We start from the raw sequence: 23,583 nt of genomic DNA, 5'->3' as shown, positions 1-23,583 counted from the left end.
AGCAGGAGATGAGTAATTACCACATTACTGGCATCACTTCTCAACCTGTTTATGATTTGTTACACACGAGACTAACCCTTATATAGTTTTTTAAATTAACGTCTATAACAAAAGGGTAAAACACCATTTGAGATCAATTATTATTAGCCCAAGACTTACTGATGAAAAATGATAACACATTAAATGTATCAATTTGGTCAATGGTAGATCTAACAAGTCCATTTCTACATTTGAACAACATGCTGTTGACATTTCAAATACCACAAAATACCCCCAGATTCTCCAATAAAGGGGGCAGAGGAAAGATTTTTTCAGTCCTACCACCCCAGCTCATCTCAGACACAATCGTGCAAAAAGGCCCAGGCTAACCTCTGACATAATGTACCATTTCCCTCATAATAACAGAAACTATTTCCAGTGTGCTTCCTGCTGCGGTCGTAATGATGCCTAATAGGCACAAACAAACAGAGGGGATCTTTGAAAACATGTCCTGCTTTAGCCATAGCTAGAAAATGGAGCCCATCAAGAAAGAGTGGAACATTGGGTTACACGCACTGTTTTCATGCAGAGCAGGTGGGATATATTGGGCGGTTCATTCTGTGCATGAGTTAATTGCGTTAAAAATGATCCAGAAATGAATCACCCTGCGTTAACACGTTAGTTATGACAGCCCTACAAAAAAAAACGAATTAATAAATGGCTTGGCTTTATCCTCAAACACCAAAAGAGGACTTTAACATCCAGCACCATGAGAGCTTTGCAAAATGGATAAAGCTGTTGGTGTTGACAATATTCGAGGCCAGTAGTTTTTAGAGGATATTAGATGCAGCTCTGCTTCTTCTTCAAACTCATAAGTAAAGGAACAGAACGGGGAAGAATTTATATTTCCAGGCTGCTGCCTGCAGCCACAGAGTTATTTATCCCCCGGAATTTAATTAAGTTAATAATTGAGCAGACTGTTTTGCATGCCAGTATCAGGAGTCGGTTCGTCATTTAAGGCATGACCGATCACGCCGACAGCCACATCATTGAATTGAACTAAACAGTAAACTTTCCCTTGTAGGATATATAACCTGAGTTCAATCTAAAGGTCGACGACGAGAACGCCACAAAGTGACTTTCAGAAGAACACAAATCTTTTACTTTATTAAATCTTTGCTAATTAAAAATGAAGTCAAAGGCTCTGCTTTCTGCTTCACTGGCACATAGCTAGACTTAACAGAATACAATGCATTAGCTCCATCAACAGTCTGTCAGCATTATTGTAAAGGTAATGACAAATACATATTAATATACTAAATATTAAAGCACAATTTACTGGTATAAGATGCTTTATTGTGAGTTTTCTTTATTAGTATTCCACTATTGAGCCTGCAAACTAGGTTGACTTGAGCTGTGAGAGTGAACCAAAACAATAAAGTTTATAAAGGTAACTACAGCGTAGGGTAATAATTCTCTGTGCATTTGCTAGTATGGACAGATGACCCGTTTCACATTACACATGGTCATTTCATCCATTGTCAATATGAAAACATTGATTCATGAAAAAGTAAGATGCTGCCTATGTCTATAAAACACAGTCAATCGTTCTCAAAACTGTACCTTGTACTTTGTATGTGATTTATAACATAGAATATTATTATAAAATGATGAGGACGTTTTAACCCATTGATGACGGCTGCTGCGCGATGCCACATTGTATCTCCTGCCTGATGCTGCGTAGCGCAGCATTATTACTTTATCTAATTTTCATGGCGTGCGCAGCATAGAATGCACCGTCATTGGTTCAAATACACATGAGGTGGGTTTTGTTGATTTTTTAAGACCACGTGAGCACCCAAAAGTTGTGTGGTTTGCCAAAAATCACGTCAATAAAAATAAATAAAAAAAAATAAAATACGCCAGCTGTGTCGGCGATACTGTATTACAGAACAGTTAGTGGCGTTTGATGCGCAGAATCAAGGTCTACTATAGGCTACTGACGAAAATCACACAACACATTGCATTTATTTATTAACAATATTTATGAATTTAGGCTATATTTTGCTGCTCCAACTCAAATTCAGCCCAGCCAGGCGATAGTTAAGTTTCAGTTTCGTTTTCATCTCCATGGTATACAGCCGTTTGGACCAGCTGATCGGCTCCCGACAGCAAGAGTCAGTCTGCGTTCCAGTTGTACTGGGAAGTCGGATTTATGGTGCCAGTGATAACTGAACTAAATAATAAAATAAAGCTATGTTCTCCTTCCTATATCTGTCTATCTGTATCCCACCACTACACACTCAGTCACTACTATCCATGCTAAAAGGAAGCAGGATTATAACCTCATTTAGCACATTATTTTTTAATATTTTATATTATTTATTCTTTTTTTTTCTCCCCCATCTAATTGACGATTTTTAGAAAAATGTGTTGGTTTGTAAGCGCTAAGGGAGCATGTTTAAATAAAACCTGTGAACCTTAACTTTTAAATGTATTTTATTTCATGTTTCTATGTGCTACACAGGCTAAGATATTAAGGTTTTGGTAGACTTGACAATTCATACTATTTTTTCAGAAAACCCTCAGGCATTAAGGACATGCATCCTAGATTGCAATAGTCATCAATGGGTTAAGGGAGAAAAAAAAAATATGGACCCCTCACCTCACACATGTCTTGTCCCATGTCATGTGTCTAACAGGACTAAGCCACAAAGCTCTTTCTTCAGGATGAAAGCATTAGCAGAATTCATTAAAGTCCATTAAAGAGTATTATCCAAGCAGGCTGTGAAGAGCTCTCAAGACATTAGTAATCACGTCCCCTGCCTCGCAACGACGGCAAAAGAAATTGAGAATTTGAAGGACCTACCCCCGACATGACAGGGCTGTGTAAAGATTTTAATATGAGAATAGATGGGCTTTAGGATCATTTGTATTCATTCACACATAACAATAGCGGGAGATCCAATCGATCAAACCAAGCGCTGCTAAATTATGAATAAGTTGTACTCAGTGATGACGAGACTAGATGTAACGTGGCGAACTGCAGACAGAGGCAGCGTGGCAGTAAAAGCCCAAAGACATCAACACGGAAAAAAGTGGCTGTTGCTGTATAACATCAGCAGCTGGGTGGATCGGAAGGCTCTCATCAAGTCAAGAATAGAAAAGACCGGAGTGCAAGCAAAGTCCAAACCACGGGGATGCTCCTTCATGCAGGAGCCTCCAATCTACTCCAATCACCACCACAGCAAGTCTTCTGAAAATTGTTTTGCGGCGACATCGACAAAAGCTTGTTTGATTGTGGGGGTCGTGCACAGTTTGAGACTCAGGTGCGGAGTGATAATATTGCAGTGGTTGGTTGCACTTCGCCCCCTGGCAGTGAGGTTGCAATGGGTTATTTAAGCGTGGGAAAAAATAAAAAACATTCCCAGAGTCACTGCGGAGACAAGATTATTCAAATGCCTTGGTTACTGAATATATATTCTTCTGGCTCTTGAAGGGCTTCTAACAGTTTTTTCTGTCAGACCACTATGTAATCCCCCATCACCGTGGGGGACATTACAACAAGCAGATTAATTAAAAAAAAGGCGCTGCATGTACCAGACTGGCTGAAATTATGGATTTTCTTGGCCTTGCTATTCCTGACCCCCCCCCCTCCCCCCACACACACACACACACACACACACACACACTCCCCCTTTACCTCTCTGTCCATGCTGTCTAGATCCTCCTTGCAGAGTGTGTACAGAGGCATAGATTCTGACATGCTGGGCTGACGTTCCCGACGAGACGGCCCCGGCTGCTCGTCGTCTTGGCTGGGCCCCGCTGCGTCATCTTGCTGACTCTTTGAAGTTCCCCTGTGGTAAAGGAACAAAGACAATAAACATGACACACTGCTTCAGTGCAGACAAATAGGTGGAAATAGCTGCTTCACCCATGGAGGAACTCTGAGTAATTAGAACACTGTTGGTCATCTACAATACATTAGAACCTTCGGTGATCCCGCATGGATTTGATACTTTGTGCTGTAGGAGTTTTTTTTCTTCTTCTCAGCAGTAGAATCAACAGAAATTTTTTGGGGAACATTTTGGGATTTTTTTTAATCTCCTGCACCAGTATCGGGGACTGAGAAATACAGAGAAGAGTTTTGTGGAGCGGATAGCCTTAAATCAACTTTGCGTCAACTCATTTGGCGATGGCTTGAATGTAAATCGACATCCATCTATACGAAAAAGTTACGCACTATAGCTTTTAAAAAGACAGAAAGATATTTGATTTAATGTTTAACCAGGGTACTGACATCTTCTGTATTCGTCTATACCACAGCACTGACAATTTGCGCATGTAGCTGAATATTTAAGGTTTGAGGATTGAAACCAAGGCTAGAAGGGCTTTATCTCTAGAAAGAGGGCCAATTTGATGTAAATCTTATGCGAGTGGGAAGAGGAAGATTTAATACTTCCCCCTTGGCATTGCTGATTCAAACAGATCTTAAATCCAAGTGTATGCAACTCCCTGAAAACTTTTTCTGCCTCCATTGCATGAACAATGTAGGTCAGTTTTATGCTTGTGACTTTCCTTTACAAAATCAATTATTCTCAAATTAAGAAAAATACAAGCCACCATGACTGTACAGAACAGAGATGGCCAAAGTTAGTTAGTTAGTTTATTTTTTTAATCAGACAGCCTATCTTTGGCAATAATGACAAATATAACACACAAAGACAGGACGCACTCTTCAGTTGCACATGTGACTGACAGCTAAATGACAAAGGGAGTGGAAGTTCAGGAGTTGGACTTCTAGGAACTGTAAAGCTTGCACCTTGCCACAAATTAAATTAGTCGTGACTGGACAATAGAATATATATTTATAACTATATGCGTGTAAAACATTATTTCGTTTTTTAGATACTTATTTTACACTGTTGAAGAGAGACCCCACCTTCAAAAAAGGGGCATTTATTGTGCTTTTATTTTTGATAAATTTTATTTGACATACATTTGCGCTTTGAGGATTGCCTGGGAGCCACTAGTACACAGGTTTGCAGGTTTCCATTTGCAAACAGAGGCTATAAACAGAGCGAGAGCATACATTAAAAGGCTTACGGCCCCTCGGTAGATAGCTGAAGCCACTGTATGTCTCAATTGAGGCTAAGTCATGTCAAACTTAAAGGAGCGTATAGCACTACATAAACTGCTGTTTCAGTTTACAGAGAAAAGGGAGGCATAGAAACGAGGCCCAGAGGGGAAGTCAATACATTTAAGATCCATTACTGGCGACTAGTACTGTCAATACTAAACAGAGAAATATATACTGTATATATCTCACTTATACCAAGGGTTTGGTTTCTGGATGCGGTGCAATGGGATGTCTTCTTTTTCAGTTAATATCAAAAAGGTTGAAATTAAAGAACAGAAAAACGCACTGTATTTGTGTATAGAGCTTGACCTATACGTGTGGACTTAATATCAGGATACCTGGGCACAGAAAGTCTATCATTTCAAATAAAAGTGTATCCACACTCTACTGAAATGTGCAATAGTAAACGTAAAAAAAGGAAGGGCTCATATCGTCGCATGAATATTTGATCGTTTTGCTTCACTGTGTTCTTACCTGAGACCGGACTGCTCTCTGTGATCAGTCATAGACATAGAGCCGGAGCCCTGGAGGTAGGCTTGCGGCCGGGACCCCTGAGGGCCCCTGCGGATCAGCTTCCCTGTGACGGGGTCGTAGGTCCGCACCTCGGGGGCCGGAGGAGAAGGTCTGTGGTGGACGGCGGCGGCCGGCTGGAAAATATGTTTCTGTAATGATTCCGGATGGTCCAGGAACACTGCTGGACTGTTACTCCTTCAGCAGACAAAAGGTAAAACAACTTTAGATTGAGTATTATCTCCAGATGGATTATTCAAATGTTGGAGTGAATGTGAAACATCTGTAGTATTTTATAAGTTCACATCTATAATCTTGGGATGTCCTGTAAAACCCACGGCTCACTCAACTGTTCTTTGGTGCGCACCAGATGTGAGTTGGATACATTGTTCTGTTTTTTTTAGATGGTTCGGTTCGCTTTCACTTATTGGTCAGACAGTTGAGTAAAATTCAAATTACTAAATTGTTCTACATTTGTCTACACCAGGGGTGGCCACTAGGTCGGTCGATCGCGAGGGTAGTGTGGGTCGATCGCGTGGCATTCTTAAAAAAAAAAAAAAAAAAAAAAAAAAAATTATTTAATTTTTTTTTTTTTACTATGAAAGAGCGAACGAGCCGTGTGAGCATGCGCCGACGTTCGGTGGAGGGAGAGAGGACACCACTTTCTAATTTGACATACAGTACATATCAGTTTGTTAGCCAGTGAGCTAACCACAGCTAATCCAAGTCAAGGAAGTGTTGAGGCTTCTACACTGTGACAAATTCTACTATGTAAAATACAGCCAGAGAGAGGAAGACTGTTCAGACAAACAGACCACCACATATTCTAGTGGGGCAGAAGTGATCATTGAGAAGGATTTTTTTTGTATGACTCTATAAGTCTGCCTTTAAGATAAACCTATGCATTTGTGTATATTTCTTGCTCTATTACTCTGTTTCCTGTCCAGGGACTACAGATGAAAATTAGCTTATAGCTAAATCTGGTACTGCTTATGTGCTGTGCATTGTCCCTGTTAAATAAACAAATAAATAAATAAATAAAAATAAATAATTTGGGCAAGTCTGTCTGCCTATCTTTCTCACTCCGCTGATGTTTATTGGAGACTTTGGTTGTATGCAGCAGTTTTTTCTTTTCTATACTGGAAAATACCTTTAGGCTGCAAAACTGCAGACATGTTTCCTCTTAACTGAGAACCGTACCGTACAGAACAGAACCGTGACTTAAAAACCGAGGTACGTACCGAACCGTGACTTTTGACTCCTAATAATAGGTGGTAGCTCACTTTGACTTGGTCATTTTAAAAGTAGCTCACAAGCTGAAAAACAGTGGCCACCCCTGGTCTACACCATGGAGCATTGGCAGGTTATGTTCATGCTGGTCTTAATGTGATGCGCATATTGGAACAGCCAGTTTATATTAAAATGTACGATTAGGTTGAACCGTACCAAAAAAGACCCGGTGTGAACGCAAACCTGTTACCTGGGTGTCTTGGAATAGTCCTCCTTTAGCGGGTAGAGCGTCTCCTCCACCCTCTCCCAGCGCTCCAGACAGCCCCACAGCCAGTCAGGGTTGACCACGTGGAGGTGCTTGCAGCTTTGTGCGTGGCGAACCTTCTCGGTGCCTATAGGGAAATCACAGAGAAGAAAAGGTGAAACTGACAGCTAAGGTTTTTCACCTTTACAATCAAAAGCTTTTTTACTAAATAAACACTCTGCGGGTTCACTAAATAATTCAGATCAATCATTAGAGCTGTGTGTTCTGAGAGAATAACTGCCAGGTCAGTATTACTTTTAGAATGACTATGCTTTCACTTGGGTCATGTTGTGCTTGGTTAAATCCACAGAGAGCAGTGTCTCAACTTTAATGAGACTTATTGATGTTTGGTACAAAGGAAGCCTTGAAGCTCATTAACCCTAGGGTTATTGCAGTCATGCGTGGAAAACAATCAGATGCTTGTTCACACACTGAAAACAACTTGCCACAATGTCTGTTCAGTTAACGTACATTTGTCTACACCGTTTTTTGTTGCGCTTGTTCATTTGCATGACAATGGATTGATCTGAATTGTTGTCAATTCAGTGAATATCTCCTAACAATCCACTACACATTTACAGAGCCTAGGCTGTGTACCAACACTGTTTTTTCTTTCTTCCGCGCACACACAGTATGGACAGGTAGTGGACCCATTTTGCGATTTCCGACCAACATTACCATTTTCTGCTAGCATAGCTAAAAAAAAAAAAAAACAGCGAGGAGGAAAATATCCTGACTCCGTAAACTACTTTTCATATTGCCCTGACTCCATTTTCTTTTTTGATTTTTTTCTCTACTTTTTGACATGCAGGATAAGTTGACAAGCGGGCTCCCACAACAACAGTGCACCGGGCTGGGCTTGTTTTTTTTTAAAAGGTAAACTGGACTCGCAGCAAAGGAAGCGTGAATCCACTTTTTCTCAAGCTGAGCAGTGAACCACTGCTCCAAGTGAACCACCAGAAAATGTAAAAAGACGTGGTGCACACATATCTGCCGACTGCAGAACGTAGTAACATTTGATGACAGTTATGTGCTTAGGGTGAGTCATTTAAAAAAATGACGTCATCAACATTCAAAGCAGGACAACAGGACAACAAACAGGTTTACACATGGTGGGTCGGGCGTTAGCGAGGCAGAATATTATTTTCAGCCTTACAGCCTTGCATTGCACAGGTGTTACAAATGCAAAAACCAGCCTCCATGTAATACATTTTCACCAGCTTTTTGATGTGAAGTCCTTCATTTGGGACAAAACACACAAACATAGCCTGAGGCTCTCAGAATGAAGTGGACTTTGTTTCTGTCAATCAAGTGGGCCTAACTACCGGAGCTCTCTCAGGGAACTATGCAGAATCCATTTTAATGTAGGGCTGGGCGATATGGACCAAATCTTATATCACGATATAGGTAATTTTATATCACGATATGGATATATATCACGATATAGTATTTTTCCTTAAAATTCAATGGATTACAATAACCGTACTGAACTTTAATCACGTAAGATTATTTTCATCTTTTGCTTGGAACTTAAATTTCCATACAAAAGAGAAACTGGTGCAACATACCACACCAGTCTGGCTTTAGTCAGTCAGTGCAAAATAAAAATGACAGCATCAACCAAAGAGCCTACATTTTCCAATTGATAGTAGCCTATATCAAAATAATGAAATACTTGAATTTTACTGCAGTATTTGCTCATCTTCATTTAAAAAAGCTGTCAAAATTAACTAATGAGCAAATGCCTGGTAATACTTTAACTCCAGCTTCAACACAAATAATATTTTCAAGTTTGACATGTTTTAAGTTACATAAAACCAGCCTTGCTGGCTGTCTCCAACAATAACAGCACGGGGGTGAAGCCCCGAGTAGGCTAAAGATGTCATTATTAGCCAGCTAGCTCACGAGAGCTAACCCATGTAGTTTGCGGCTTAAAACAAGCCAACTCTGCGTCACGGCAACAGCACGCTGAAGCAGCAAGCAAGTTTCCTTTGCCCGATGACATTTTTGACCGTTAAAACCAGCTGCTCTGCCACCGTGACACGGAGTTGGTTTGTTAACTTTAGTGACGGCGCACCGAAGCTAGACCATGAGCTAGACAGCTAGAGCAACAGATGAGGCTTCTTCTGTTGCGGGTAGATAAGCTGTATTGCAGCCCAGAACTCTGCAGCAGAGCCCCCGTGTGGCGCGGCGGTGTAACTGCAGTGCAATTATAGGGACTCGGAGGGACAGCTGCCTCCCGCTCCATATATGCTCCCGCCACATCAACTTTGTATCTCCGCGATATAAACGGTATGGCCAAATCTCTCCCGGTAGACACTTTTATATCGTCCACGATATGATATCGTCATATCGCCCAGCCCTATTTTAATGCATGAATATTTCAAGCTGCAGGAGAACAGTGCATATACACAACAACAACAACAACATGAACCCAGCTTCCCAGCTAAATTATAGACTGCACTTTTTCCAAAATAGCCATTGAATGTACAATCTAAATACAGTATATTGTATTGGTCGGGGCAGAGCTGCCATTCCTGCTCTGACTTCAGATTTCCTACCTACACATGAGGGATTCACTGGAAACAAAGCATGCACGCAATCGAGTACAATTTGACATCACTGATATCAGCCTGACTGTTAACTGTTATCTCTCTTAAGAGCACACCAGAGCTGACACAAGTTTCTGTTAAGCAAACTAAACATGTCCTATTCAAGGTGCAGGGAATTTCACCATGGTCTCTACAGTGGCCCATAAACTCTTGTTGACATATATGTGAACCATTAACTGCATCAGCTAAGAACGGTTCTAGCACACAGCTACTTAAAAAGAATATATATTATATATTAAAAAAATTAAAATACATAGGTCTTTTAAAAAGTAATAAAAGGTCATTATTCTTATCCCTATAGACAAGCAAGCACTGGAGAGAGGGAACAAATGCAATCAATCATGATGTGTTTTTCCTTTTAGAGCTAGAGTTTCAGCAGAGGGGATTTTGTTTACTTTTACAGAGCCTGCAGTTAGTTAATAAAACATTACTAAATATATCATTCTTATTATTTAAAAAAATCATGAATAAAAACAAAATCCTTTTTAAGAAAATGGAACCGAACATAAGCCTTCTATATGTTTTTAAACAAATCTGTGGGCCCTGCATTTTCCATGAGTGGTAAAATAATCTTGACCAATATGAAAAAGCATAGATTTGTGATCAAATCTAGATTGTGATCCTGCCATAAAAGAACTTGTGATATGATATTTTATCCATATGGCCCAACGGTGATATGATGGCCTAGACGAAAGGGGGGGCCGACTAGTAACCATCAGTTACTAAAAAACTGCTCCAGGGGCGCAGCCCAGCTGTAGAGAACCTGCGTGAAGAGTATGACCCCTTTCTGTACAACTGCATGTGTGTGTTAGATATGTAGTAAGGGATAGCGGAAAAACTTATTTGTTATCGTGTGTGACTTACCTTGCAAGTGTTAATTGACAAAATAAAGACTTAGATTAAATTAGATCAACAGCAAACACACATCTCTACATACCGGCTCTTGCTGCGAGGAGATGCGTGGTCCGACTTGGATCTTGGGCGTTAAAAAGCAGAGTCTTGCCGATCTTTGCGCCCAGTGCTTTGGCGTGGTAGTACTCCCGGGTCCTCTCCATGGGGTAGTTGGTCGGGTACAGGCCGCTGAACACAATCATGGTGCCTTCCAGTGCTTTGCTCTTCAGCTCGGGGACGATCTTGCGGATGTCGGGCGTCTCGGGGGCCTCCTTCTTCAGGTAGGCCTCGTAGCGGGAGTAGTACTCTGCGTGGATCCTCTCCAGGACTCCCTCCAGGTAAATCAGGTGGTCGTCCTGGTCGTTGTCAACCTCTTCTTCCTCCTCCTCCTCCTCCTCCTCGTCCTCCATACTCTGGTCCAGCAGCTCCTCCCCCATAGTCACCCCGGACTGTTCACTGTTCTGGGACTCGGTTTCTGGCTCTCGTCTGTCCGAGCAGCCGTTTCCCAGCTCTGGGTCCGGCAGTAGAACTCCTGAAGGTTCTGCCGTGTCAGAGCTCTTTTCTCCTTTGCCGTCCCCTTCCCTTGCCCCTAACCCAACAACGGGCTCTTGTGTGACTCCTTCCCGCACAGGTTTTTTCGTCGACTTGTTGCCTTCACTGTCGCTATCTGACGACGGAGGCTTATCTGTAATGGAGTCATTGTCACTGTCACTGGAAAGGTCAAAGTCCAAGTTATTGGACTCCTGGCTAGGCGCTAATGAGTTTGCAATGTCCTGTGACTCTTGTGTGAGTGTTCTGTTGCTAGCATCTTCCTTAGCATTCGTTCCGTCCCCCACCCGAGTTTCCCTAGACCCCTCCCCAGACTCGGAGCCTTTTCCCGGGCCCGATTCGTCCTCCACCACCCCCGTGGGATGTGTCCGTTCATTCGTCGCCGGTTCCTGAGGAGGATGAGATGTTGTGGACTCCTGTGTTTCGGAAATGTTGTTTTCTTTGGTCCTTTTCTTGGGGCCGTTGCTTTGCTCGTCGGCACCGGGCGTCCCCACCGCCGGCTCTGCTGTGCTCTCTGCCGATCGACCCGCCGAGCTTCCTGCTGGAACAAGACATGAAAAATCACACAGTGTTCTGTTCAAAGACATATGCAGCACAATCAACACATGAAGAAAGAGTAAGAGATGGACCTAGACTTTAGATATTAAAAGAATGAATGACTAAGTTGTGGAAAATATATAAATAAAATGTGTGAAATAATGATAAAGAAATTATTAAAAAGTTTTCTTATTTTAATGATAGGGTTTTTTGTATGGCCCACTTGCCTCTCAGCATATCACAGCATGTACTTGCCTCTTAAAGAGGAATTAGCCACTTAAAATGTGTTAGCTAGAGCAACAACAATGACAGTAATTCTGAATCAACTTTGTAGCGGCTGTGTTCCTCATTAACAGAGTAAAAGGACAGAGAATCTAACTAACCGTTTGTAGATACTACTTTATTATGTCTGTCTACTTGTTTCACCATTTTATTTGATTGTTTTCCTTTTCTTGTCTTAACTTGTTAGAAATAAAACACATTCTCAATTTTTTCGATTCATCATTTGACTGCCTATCACCTCACTACTGTCACCTCTCATTGCCCTTTCCAACATGTACTGGCATTGTGGAAGATCTGTGACCTAGTTATAATAAACCTCTTAAGTCAGAACTTTGTCACAATTGTACATTCTACCCAGTGGATAACCCAGATTTAAGCTCAGAAAAGGAACCTCTTGGGAGTCTCTTTGGGAAGACCGAGTGTCTCTCGGAGCGTGAAATAAAATTGTCTAGTGATAACCTGTCAACATCACAGAATAATACACTAGACAGCGATACTGACACGGAGACAGTCAAAAAGTAATGATTTAGTCTTTTTTCTGTATGTACTGTAAAGTTAACATACACCTCCGCCACTGATGATACATTGGCTTGGTTGAAGCATACTCGATCACTTGAAGCCACAGCGCCAAGATAGATAGATAGATAGATAGATAGGAGGTTGCAGCTAAATAATATGAGGTGGCAGGGCACTGGCCAGTGGTCACCAAACTCCAGAATATGAATGCAGCAAATTAAGACTGTGGGCAAAACTTTTGAACTATCCTTCTCAAAAACAAAAAGTACCCTTTTTTTTTAGACTTACATGGTTTACATTAGGGGTGTGAACGTTTACAAAAATGTCTAACCGTGTACACGACGGATTTTTTTTCGTGTACACGGTTAACCGTGACGTCATTGTCCTCGTGCGCCCGCCGTCTTGTAGGCGCGCGTGCACACACACATACGCGTTCGTTCGCCTGTAAACACACAGTTGACATGAACCACGCTCGTTTTTATATACTTTCTATGGTTTACAAACCTCTTATAATAGGTCCATGGCACACACATACACACGTTCGCCTGGCTGTCATGTGCGCCGTCATTATCGCGCTTCATTAATTTCCTGATTAATATAGCCTATCGCACATTTCTACGACTTCTACATGTCCACGTGTATGCAGGTTGAACAGGTGTTATAAAGTTTGGGCTACTTACGAGCGTAGTTCACGTCAACCGGGTAACTTTAATATTTAGGTTATATTTCATCTCTCTTCCGTGGCTGTGAGACGAGCCCCAGCACGGCGAGTCCCCCCGTATGTGTGTGTGTGCGCCGATACACACACTCATTCACACACACACACACACACACTCGCCGAGGGACAGACAGATTCGGCAGACTACCTTTTATCATCCCCAATGACTTTATTAGTGAGGTAAAATCAATAAATGTGTGTCTCCAGAACATAATGAAAAACTTTAAAAAAAAGAAAATTTGAAAAAAAAAAAAGAACGGTTTTCGTTTATTGATTTTTCCTAAACGGTTATGATTTACAAACGTGTACACGTGTAACCGTGCACACCCCTAGTTTACATGGTTCAATGTATTCAACGATACAGGGTGTGGTACAATAATAAACAGCAAATAATAAATAAGTGTTAGTTAGGGAGGCTCACAAGTCAAATATCCAGATTATATAGTCAAAAGTACACTAGCACATACATAGAAGTCGCTTATAGCTGTACTAGTCAATATTTCTTTATTTCATTATACTTTTAAATCTCCCTGTTATGAATAAATCAAGGTTTCTTTGACACCGTTAATAGCATTAATGAAAAATAAAGTAGCTTCCATATTCAAAATGTATGAATGTACATTTAAATAAAAATAATAGAATCCTATAATTAAATGTATGTATGAAATTCCTCTGTCAGACATTACCAGAGCAAGTGCGCATTAATGCCTACCTATAATATTTGACTTGCAAAGCAGCAAGAGAGTATCTTCAGGGGGAAATAAATGAATAAAAACACACCAAGAGTTTGACATTGGACCATATCCACTTTGGGCAGATTGAAGCTTGTGAGAAATTCTCATGTTTATCGAAAACACAAGGGCCATAGCTGAGGCTGGCAGCTGCTGTAACATAGGATCAGTGCAAATCAGGAGTTCCCGCTAATTGAAGCTCCAGCCGGAGAGTGGGTGTAAATGAGGGGGCACCTATACAGCAGTCCCAAAGGAGACACACTGGCTGGCTCCCGGCAACCTGTTTCCTGCTATGATAATGAAGGAGCATACACTGTGCCATGGAGCGCAACGCGGAGGGACAAACAGAGGAGATGGTATTGGAACCCGTTAAGACCTCAAAGATTGGGGCCGCCCTTAGCTCAGTTGGTAGGGTGTCCCCCCCCCCCCAGGGCCGGGCCCAGCAGCAGACCCGGGTTCGATTCCCGCCCGCAGTCATTCTCTGCATGTCACTCCCCTCTCTGCCCCATTTCACCTCTGTCTCTCTGCACTATCAATAAAGCATAAAAAAAATGCCAAAAAAAAAATATATATATATATATCTTTAAGACCTCAAATATTCATGAATTGCATTGATTTGAGGTGCAGAGAATAAGTCCTTCTATTGCAATTCACTTGCCGTCAGAGCTGAGCGTCAGTGAGATAGTTATATAAACCTTTATGTGAACTGTGTAATATTCAGCATTAGCACCCTGAACTTAAACCTCCTGAGAGGAACTTTTAAATGTTCATGAAACGGTCTCATTTTTCCTCTGACGATCATAAACTACTCGTAACAGCAAACCAGACCATCATCGAAAATTTTATTTTTATAATTTGTTATATTATATGATGACCGATTATTCTTAGAAAAACTGAATTTGGGCAGGCAGACAAACGGTACTAAATCAAAGTTTACTTTGGTTCACCATCGTCATGTAACCATTAATAATCTTACATAGTCACATTTAATCACATTACATCACAATGCATCCTGCGCTCTCTCTTTGTCACTCTCTTCCTAAACAAACACACACGCATTTGAACGCTGGCGTTATAAAAACACTTTCGCTTTTGTCCAAAGAAGCCAAAAGAATCAACAAAAACTGACAGTTCCTTGTAGCCACTTTCAAAAGAAAAAAAGAAAGCCCAGGATCAGTGAGTTCCCAGGACTGACTTGTTTGTGAACTTCTGCCAAAAGTGCCTCTCACAGGGGAATGTGCACAGCGGAGGAAAAACATGGTTGTTCCTTTTCCAGCCCCAGCGTTGCATAAATCTGCCAGCAGCTCTGTCGTCTATGCTGTCTCCATTTTACTAGGGCATTGTGTTATCTAAGCTGTGTGGGCAGTAGCAGCCACTGTACCTTTCTTTGCCATCTGAGAGTCCCTTGATCCGGGGGGAGCGTTGATGTCCCCGGTGCCCTGGAAGTAGATGTATTTCTTCACAGTGATGAGGTTGGGCGCAAACTTCCACACGTCCTCGCGGTCGTCGATGATGCAGACCATCGAGTCACCGCAAGGGAAGAGATTCCTGTCAGGGGCAAATCAAGCACGACACACACACACACACACTTAAACGGCTGAGCTCTTTTGACAAATTAAAAAAAAAAAAAAAAAGAAAATGCTGTGAGGGCCATTATTTCTATCTATCTGTGGCTGTAGTTATGTTATAGTGACAGGATTTGGAGTTTAGCTATACATCAAAATGAGTGGCACTTGCATTTCTTACATCATCCATTATAAAAGTGACAGTCAGAGAATATTAGATCTCTACTCTTTTAACAAAGTAATTGTCACTCACAACATCACCTTGTAAGTGAACCAAATTCTCACACACTTCAAGTTTTTCTCTCAACTAAAAAGGGAATGTTTTGCTCTTGAAACCAAACAGCGTGAAATAACTTGGGTCAGCACAGACTAAAACTGTGAGCTATCGATTGAGTGGTCGTCTTTAGCAGAAGGCAGCAGCAGCAGCAGCAGCACCCACCGAAGGTTCCCCGTCTTGGAGAAAGGGTCGATGCATTCGTCCCTAGAAAGGATCCGATGAGAGAACAGCTTCTTTTCAGGATCCAGAAAGCCTTAAAAAAAATGAAGATCAATGGTTCAGTTGAAAAGAAAAAAAAATTATACAGTTTTTGAATGAATCATTGAATTGAATTTGGCTGTAAAGGAAATGATAAAACTTCCTCTAATATAGCCATAGTAGGTATTTCACTTACATAGAAAAACATACTTCAGTACTTACAACAAAATATGCTTTTTTATTTCTAGGATACATTTAAAACATATCCTTTAAGACATTTTCACTACTCTTCCCCCCCCCCCCCCCCCCCCCCAGTAGTACTGTAGTATAGAAAGTGTGGAAAAATGTACTTTCTCAGATTATTTATTTGAATTTTTCTTCATCTGTGCGTAAAAATAAATATTCAGTTTGATAAAACCTTGGACAGATACAGTCCTAGCCAGGGTATGAAAGACTAACCGGCTATAGTCCCCTTTAACCACAACACAGGCTGTCAATAGCTGTAGGACAAATTGACCTCCCTGAATCAGGGCCAGTGGTAAAATCCAATTCAAAATGCATTAAACATTCATCAAATGAAGGCCGCACAGTACAATCCCATGGCTACTTCTACTATATGCAATGGTGAAAGACTGCAGCCTGAATACCAAACAGGCAATACCAGCATTTAAAAAGAAGCCAGCCTTGAATCATAAATGTAATAGATTCAAATGTATACATTATATATTTACATAATTCCAGAACGAAGAGAAACCTAACTAGGCTGGAAAAACAAAAAGGATTCTCTCCGGCCGGTCTCCTGCCAAAATGTCATTGCATAATATAAAGTCAATTCACATGGACTTTTTAAAAACATTTAGCACTGCCGCTGCTCGCAAATGATAAGGAGACTTTAGATGCACAACAGTGACGATATCAGCTGGAAAACAAAACATGAGCAGACACCTCCCTCTAGTGGACACAGACGGCCAGTACAAGCAAAAGACCAAAACAACAAACACTGTCCACATCTATATAGGTTTCAACATGCTGTATAGTTAGAGCAAAAAAACAGTCAGTGAACTTAATCGTGGGCCATAATGTGCGGAAAGTGCCAAGTACAAATGTTAAACAATGAGTCAGTGGGGCGCTTTTAGCTCAGTTGGTAGGGCGTCCCTCCCCCGGGCCGGGCCCAGCAGCAGACCCGGGTTCGATTCCCACCCGCGGTCGTTCTCTGCATTTCACCTCTGTCTCTTCGTACTGTCAAATAAAGCATGGAAAATGCCAAAAAATATCTTAAAAAATTAAAAAAAAACAATGAGTCAGTTACCAGCGATGGTGTGTGCGTAGAGGCGGCTCCCGAACGTGAAGACGTGTAACTCGTAGAGTTTGGCGATTTTCTCCAGGAAGGCCTTGCAGTGTGGGCGCAGGCGGGTGTGAAGCATGGGGTCACCGCGCCCCAGCTGGAAGTGGAAAATGCCCTGGAAGAGATAACATGATGAGACAATCCATTAAAACTTATTACTTACTTATTCATTTTAACTTATCTATTTTTTACTTTCTATTCAATTTTATATATACTGTTTTATATTGCACAGAAAATTCCTTTGCACTGCTTAGTATTTAGAATTCATCCTATGTAAATATTGTTTAAGTTTATCTTGTTTATCTTATTTAACTCTATATTTTTATTTTATTATTACTAACTGCACTGTGGGTCAGTGATAAACGCCATTTGGATTCTGATGTATTTCTTGCATATATCATATGTATGATGGATGGATGTGTTTTTATCTGCTGCTGGACACCTGAATTTCTCCTCCGGGGGATCAATAAAGTATTTATCTATCTATCTATCTATCTATCTATCTATCTATCTATCTATCTATCTATCTATCTATCTATCTATCTATCTATCTATCTATCTATCTATCTAAGAACTGACAAAAGACTTTGACTTTGAAAAAGGTCAAGTATGTTTTAATAAGAACCGCTACAGACGATGTCAGGAATGAGACCAGTTCAAAGCCTTGCTCCTTTCTCACCACCACTGTAGCACAAAGTTTAGACCAGGTTGGGTCCTCATGTTGTTTGTTATGTGTAGAAAGAATGTCGGTGGTACAATATGTATACCTTGAGAATGCTCTATTCTGCTCATTGACAAGCTGTTGATGAAAAAAGACGGTCTAGTACTGCAGCGAGCAAACAGCGATGTTAAGTTAACAGCGCACGGCTTAAAGTTGTTTTTATATGAGCTTTACAAATGTTTTAAGTGGAAGGAAATTCATTAAATGTGTTTGTTAGGCCTTGGTGAGAGTACACACTAGAGCTATTTGTTTTCAAAAGGAACTCCACAGTTGCCTTTCACACAGGACAAAACAAACTGACAGCTGTTTTCATTTAACTAACTACTTTTCTTGGTAGGGATAAATAAACTAAAAAAAAGGTGTCTCTCTCCATCCGGCAGTATAAAAGAGGAATATGATGGGACTGATTCTACCTTATTGGACAGTCTCTGGCAGTGCTGTTCGGTGGTGTGGATGAGCGTCTGGTCCAGGTCCACCATGAGGACCAGCTTTCTGTTGCGGTGGAGCCTCTGCTGGTCTTCTCTGCCCAGCTGTTCTGCTTGCTGTTGGAGCACATCAAATAAAAGGTGTGAAAAAAAAAAAAACTCCCAAGCAACCACTTTGTGTTTTTGAATGACCTCAGCGCTTTTCTCCCCACACACATACATTTATTTATTTATAAAGTGTTTATTACTAAAATTTCAAAAGTATTGCTCAGTTTACATTTTTTCATTCATCATTTTGTTTGTGCTTGTGTATTGGATTCAATATAGGAATGCAACTTAGCATAAGGTTGAGACAGATGCCACACACCTATCCACCTTGATTTTATTAAGCTGAAGTCTGCGAGTGGGACTGGCACCAGGGCCACAGCCCGAGGAGACTGTGACGTCCCATACAGACGCACTACATTCGGACAAACTGTTCTGTCAGTCAAAGGAACTAAATATTGGAATACTCTCCCACTCACAATAAGAGACTCACAAAATGATTCAACCTTCAAAACACACCTCAAACAGTGGATAAAAGAAAACCAAGTCTGTGACCACCTTTAAACTCTTTTATTTTATTGAGTTATTTGTGCCTTTGTATATGTATTCTTTTTTTTGACCTGTATTTATTTGCATGCCAGGGACAACAGATGAAATCTAGCATTTTTGCTAAAATCTGGCAGCTGTTCATGAATATGCACTGTCCCTAATAAATAAACAAACAAAGGATATGCATATGGTATAGATACAGAATGGTGCATATATATATTTCTAACTATGCATAGAGTATTTAATAACAACCCAGACCTAAACGGACCTTTTGAATGCACGGCTGCTATTATGGGCTGAGAGGCGTTCGCTCAAAATGTTTTAGTAAGATTTTCCACCCCTCAAATACTTGCTAATCCCCAGGATACATTGAGTATTTTTTTATTATTTCTGCATGGAAATGAATTAAAGGATTAAATTTGAGGTTACTAAATATCAGCACAATTCAAAAACAGTCCATATGTGATTAGATATCTTGGACAACACACACACACACACACACACACACACACACACACACACACACACACACACACACACACACACACACACACACACACACACACACACACACACACACACACACACACACACACACACACACACACACACACACACACACACACACACACACACACACGGTGTCTCCATCACATGACTCACCTCTGAGCTGACCATGAGCTCGGGGACACTGTGCACCATGGAGACTGTTGCCGTGGAGATGTGAGCTTGCTGGTTCCCGTTGGTGCCCTGCAGCCTGAGAAGGAGAGTGTGGGAGTTAAACACATGTTGTGGCTTTGGGAGTGATCGTTTCCTTGGGGCCAATTGTGAATATGAAAATAAAAAAAGTCAGCCATTACAAAACAATCTTATCAAAATGTGTTTGACAGGTTGTTAATGGTTTGATTCGAACAAACATTTGGAGTGAGCACAGAAAAACACTCCAGTTAGCAAGCGATTTGGTCTGATCGTTAGCACTTCTAAGCTACTTTGGAATTACATTGTTTTGCTAGTGCAAGGTATTACTAACATTATGTGTCCTCATAATGCCAACTCTGAGGTGTTGGCTGTCAAACAGAACTTCCGTTGTACCTTACAAGCTAAATCTTCAATAACAGCCACTCTTTCCTTCCTCTAATAATAGCAAACAAGCCCTATGTTACTTTAGATCACTATAATCTGGAATGAATGTAGTGAGTCCATGATTCTAACTGACAGCTGTAAATGTTACATCTTTATCAAAGTGACAGGGAGGGTGCAGAGTGTGGCGATTGATTAATGACCCGAGGAGCTCTCTCTCTCTCTCTCTCTCTCTCTCTCTCTCTCTCTCTCTCTCTCTCTCTCTCTCTCTCTCTCTCTCTCTCTCTCTCTCTCTCTCTCTCTCTCTCTCTCTCTCTCTCTCTCTCTCTCTCTCTCTCTCTCTCTCTCTCTCTCTCTCTCTCTCTCTCTCTCTCTCTCTCTCTCTCTCTCTCTGTATTAAAATAAAACCGAATCCACCGCAGATACTTGGGGCTTGGAAATATTTGCCCTGCGTTCCAAATCGCATACCCTTTCTTTTTTCTATTCTACATACTACTACATCCGACGATAAAAAGAATCTAGTTAGGATGCAGTAGGCATACTACTGGGACATACTTTTACTTATTTATCATCATAAAATTGCGCCTTGATCTTGCCTCTTGCTTTTATATCCGTCGCATCCACGTTTGTTTTCATATGGAGGCTCCATTGATGTGACGTCACTTCAGGTTCGCAATGGATTATGGGTCAGAATCGCCCAAATAGGATGCTGTTTTCAACACTAAATTTTTTGGCCGGATGAAGTAGACACCCTGGTCTTTCTATCCATCCTATATCTGTGCCCAAGAATCGGGACATCCTAAATCTTTTTTCTACCATACTAAATAGTAAAAAGTATGCGATTCGGAACGCAGGGTTGGTTTAGTTTTTAAGGCTTCAAAACGTTTTTTCACTGAATGACTTTGGAACGTGTCAGGTGACTGTGTGAGGTTGTAAGCAGATAAAGTGGAAAAAAAAAAAAAAATCTGTTCGCGTTTTCCTTACTGAGTCAGGTCCTGGCCACATTCTGCACACAAACCCTTCATTACGATTGGATGGCTGCATTCTTCTATTCTGACGATGACACCCCTGGAAAAGAAAGAAAGAAAATAAACGTTAATTCAAATTATTTTGTTCCATCTTTCGACAGGCTTCTCATAAAATTACGTTTGCTTTGTGGATTGCAAGAAATTGGAATACATTTGGTTTATTAGAGAAAACATATTGTTGCAGTTGCAACTCAGTTATCAATTAGTTTGGAGTAACTGCCGTGGCAAATGTTGGGTCATTATTTGGAGAACAAATTGTACATCCAATTAACATGTCTGTATATACAGAATACAATTGACTAACTTGGTGTAATGCACGGAGTTACAATGATAAGTAACTGTATGTGCACTACGCCAAGGTATTCAATAACTCTGCAGTTAATACCTCCCTAAGCATTACAAATTGCTAACCTCTTTCTATTCTGTGTAAATGCTTCTTCCCTGGTGCGAATCATGTGTATAGTCCTCTAGTACACCTGGCGAAGTCACTTTTTCGGCATAATGATACATTTTAACTTTGTTTTAAATTAACGTTTATTATTTTCATAATAATGTATTACTAGGTGCACTTTGTTTCGTTTTTTTTTCAAAGTAAGGGGACAATATGTTTACATGGTACATCCCAAACCCGTGTTCTGTCACAGGCAACCATTGCTTTGCATCAGAGCTGTCATTGTTCACTTATGTCATTGGTGTGTTTAACATTTGTAATTTTAAAAGACCGCAACGTAGACCTCTTCCACCGAACACGTTGAACAATGTAAAGACGATGCAGGAAAACGACAAGTTAAACTAAGAGACATTAATAACGAAACATGTGAAACCAAAAGCCTAACGATACGTCTCGTGTTATTCTGAAAATAAAGGCGGGACGGGCAAGTAGAAGCAGGCAAAAACACAGTTGCACGCGACAGTACTTCACCTGTCAAAATACAGCGCGTGGACACATTTCGTCAAGACAAACAACACTAGCCAAGAACACTTCAAGTAGCTTTCAAAAGAAAAGCATGTAAACATGACTACAACGTCCATCAATGTGACAATTCAAGAAATCATATAACGTTGGTAAAATACTCAAGTTTGTTTTCACTTCCACTGTAATCGCAGGCACCGAAAAAGTTCAGGAACAGTTCATCTAAAATAATGCAGTTTTATTTTGAAAGTTCTGGCCCAAAGCCTCCTTGTTTATTTTGACCGACTTAACACGAGCGAGTGAGTGAAGGTTGGAGATCAGCTAGCAAACAAGCTAGCATAGCAATGTTAGCTCGCTAGCTAGCAAACGTTGCACTGCTGCGAGTGGAGTGAAAAGCTATTAAAAAGCGGTTCCAGTATACTACTGCAGACATGTTGCCTGTAGCCTTTTCCGGGCATGAGGGACACTTCAGAAAACATTAGCTAGCTACAGCAAGCACATTGACTCACCCGGGGGGTATGACTTGTCCAAGTTGACAGCATAGCTCCTTAACTACTCCAGCACGGTCCGCTTTCACCTTCTTCTCTGGCTGCCTGACAGCCCCTGCCCCCTTCTCCGGGGCTATGGGAGCACACAGTGCCAGCACCGAGTCAATGTTAACGAGAGACCCGGGCTTGACTTTCCACTCGAGAAGCCGTAGAGGGAGAGCCGCGGCGGGCCAGCATATATCTGCCACCTGCACCACGGGGCCCTCCGACGCCGCACCACCGCCGCCTGAATCCGCAGGACGATCCTCCATCTGCCCCCCGCTCTCCAAAAAAATAACCTTTAGTTTTTAGCAACGGTCCACCTAAAACGAATCAACTAGAACTCGCGACTACCCGTGAATGCTTAAAAAGTGCGCCCCATCAGCGCCGAGGAGAATTAAAACAAATGGGCTGCAGATTTAAACAGAGTAGCTTCCACAGTCTGCTATGTTCGCTCTTCCCGCCCGTAAACAGGAAAGCGCAACATCGCTGCGACACGGGTCGGTACAGCATCCGGCTCGATGAAAAATACGCTTTCCACTGACGTTTCAAAATAAATTAAAAATCCCTATAATGAAAGTTAGTTGAACGTTTTAACGTTTGTTTTGTTTTGCTGTATCACATAGCCCTATTTTTTAGACCTGCATACAAAATCCACTCAAACTGTTGTTCTCGTTGCTACAACTTTCCATTAGCTGGAGTCAGATGAGGACCGTGGATCCCACAGAGTCTTTGGCTTATGACGCTTATCTGATGTAAGATGATGTAACATAGAGATAATCCTACCACTCATATAATCACTTCTTAACTGTTCAACTTTTTCATTCAATGCCTATTGATATTGCACAGTGTACAACGACATTTTAATTCTCCATTGGAACATAAAAAAGAACGAATAAACAAGTATTAAA

At 41.2% G+C, this 23,583-nt stretch overlaps 1 protein-coding gene across 2 annotated transcripts in view; it reads right to left on the bottom strand.

Moving 5' to 3' along the window:
- Positions 1 to 23,127, bottom strand: part of ctdp1 (CTD (carboxy-terminal domain, RNA polymerase II, polypeptide A) phosphatase, subunit 1) — a 68,498-nt gene extending 45,371 nt beyond the window's left edge. Inside the window, exons 1-11 of one of the 2 annotated variants that reach the window (XM_080045031.1) lie at positions 22,655 to 23,127; positions 21,189 to 21,272; positions 19,788 to 19,881; positions 18,519 to 18,647; positions 17,349 to 17,499; positions 16,004 to 16,094; positions 15,381 to 15,547; positions 10,713 to 11,756; positions 7,110 to 7,251; positions 5,594 to 5,827; positions 3,683 to 3,836 (exon numbers count right to left, since the gene is read on the bottom strand). In XM_080045031.1, coding sequence (XP_079901157.1) covers positions 3,683 to 3,836; positions 5,594 to 5,827; positions 7,110 to 7,251; positions 10,713 to 11,756; positions 15,381 to 15,547; positions 16,004 to 16,094; positions 17,349 to 17,499; positions 18,519 to 18,647; positions 19,788 to 19,881; positions 21,189 to 21,272; positions 22,655 to 22,944 — 2,580 coding nt within the window. In that variant the 5' untranslated portion in view covers positions 22,945 to 23,127. The remainder of the gene's footprint in view (positions 1 to 3,682; positions 3,837 to 5,593; positions 5,828 to 7,109; positions 7,252 to 10,712; positions 11,757 to 15,380; positions 15,548 to 16,003; positions 16,095 to 17,348; positions 17,500 to 18,518; positions 18,648 to 19,787; positions 19,882 to 21,188; positions 21,273 to 22,654) is intronic. The other variant, XM_080045032.1, reaches the window with a different exon arrangement.
- Positions 23,128 to 23,583: the final 456 nt, after the last annotated feature.

Source organism: Ammodytes marinus, assembly GCF_949987685.1.
Source record: "Ammodytes marinus genome assembly, chromosome: 17".
In the NCBI taxonomy this organism is placed as follows: Eukaryota; Metazoa; Chordata; class Actinopteri; order Uranoscopiformes; family Ammodytidae; genus Ammodytes; species Ammodytes marinus.
Note: the sequence above shows the minus strand (reverse complement) of the source record. Positions and strands in the feature narration are given on the sequence as shown.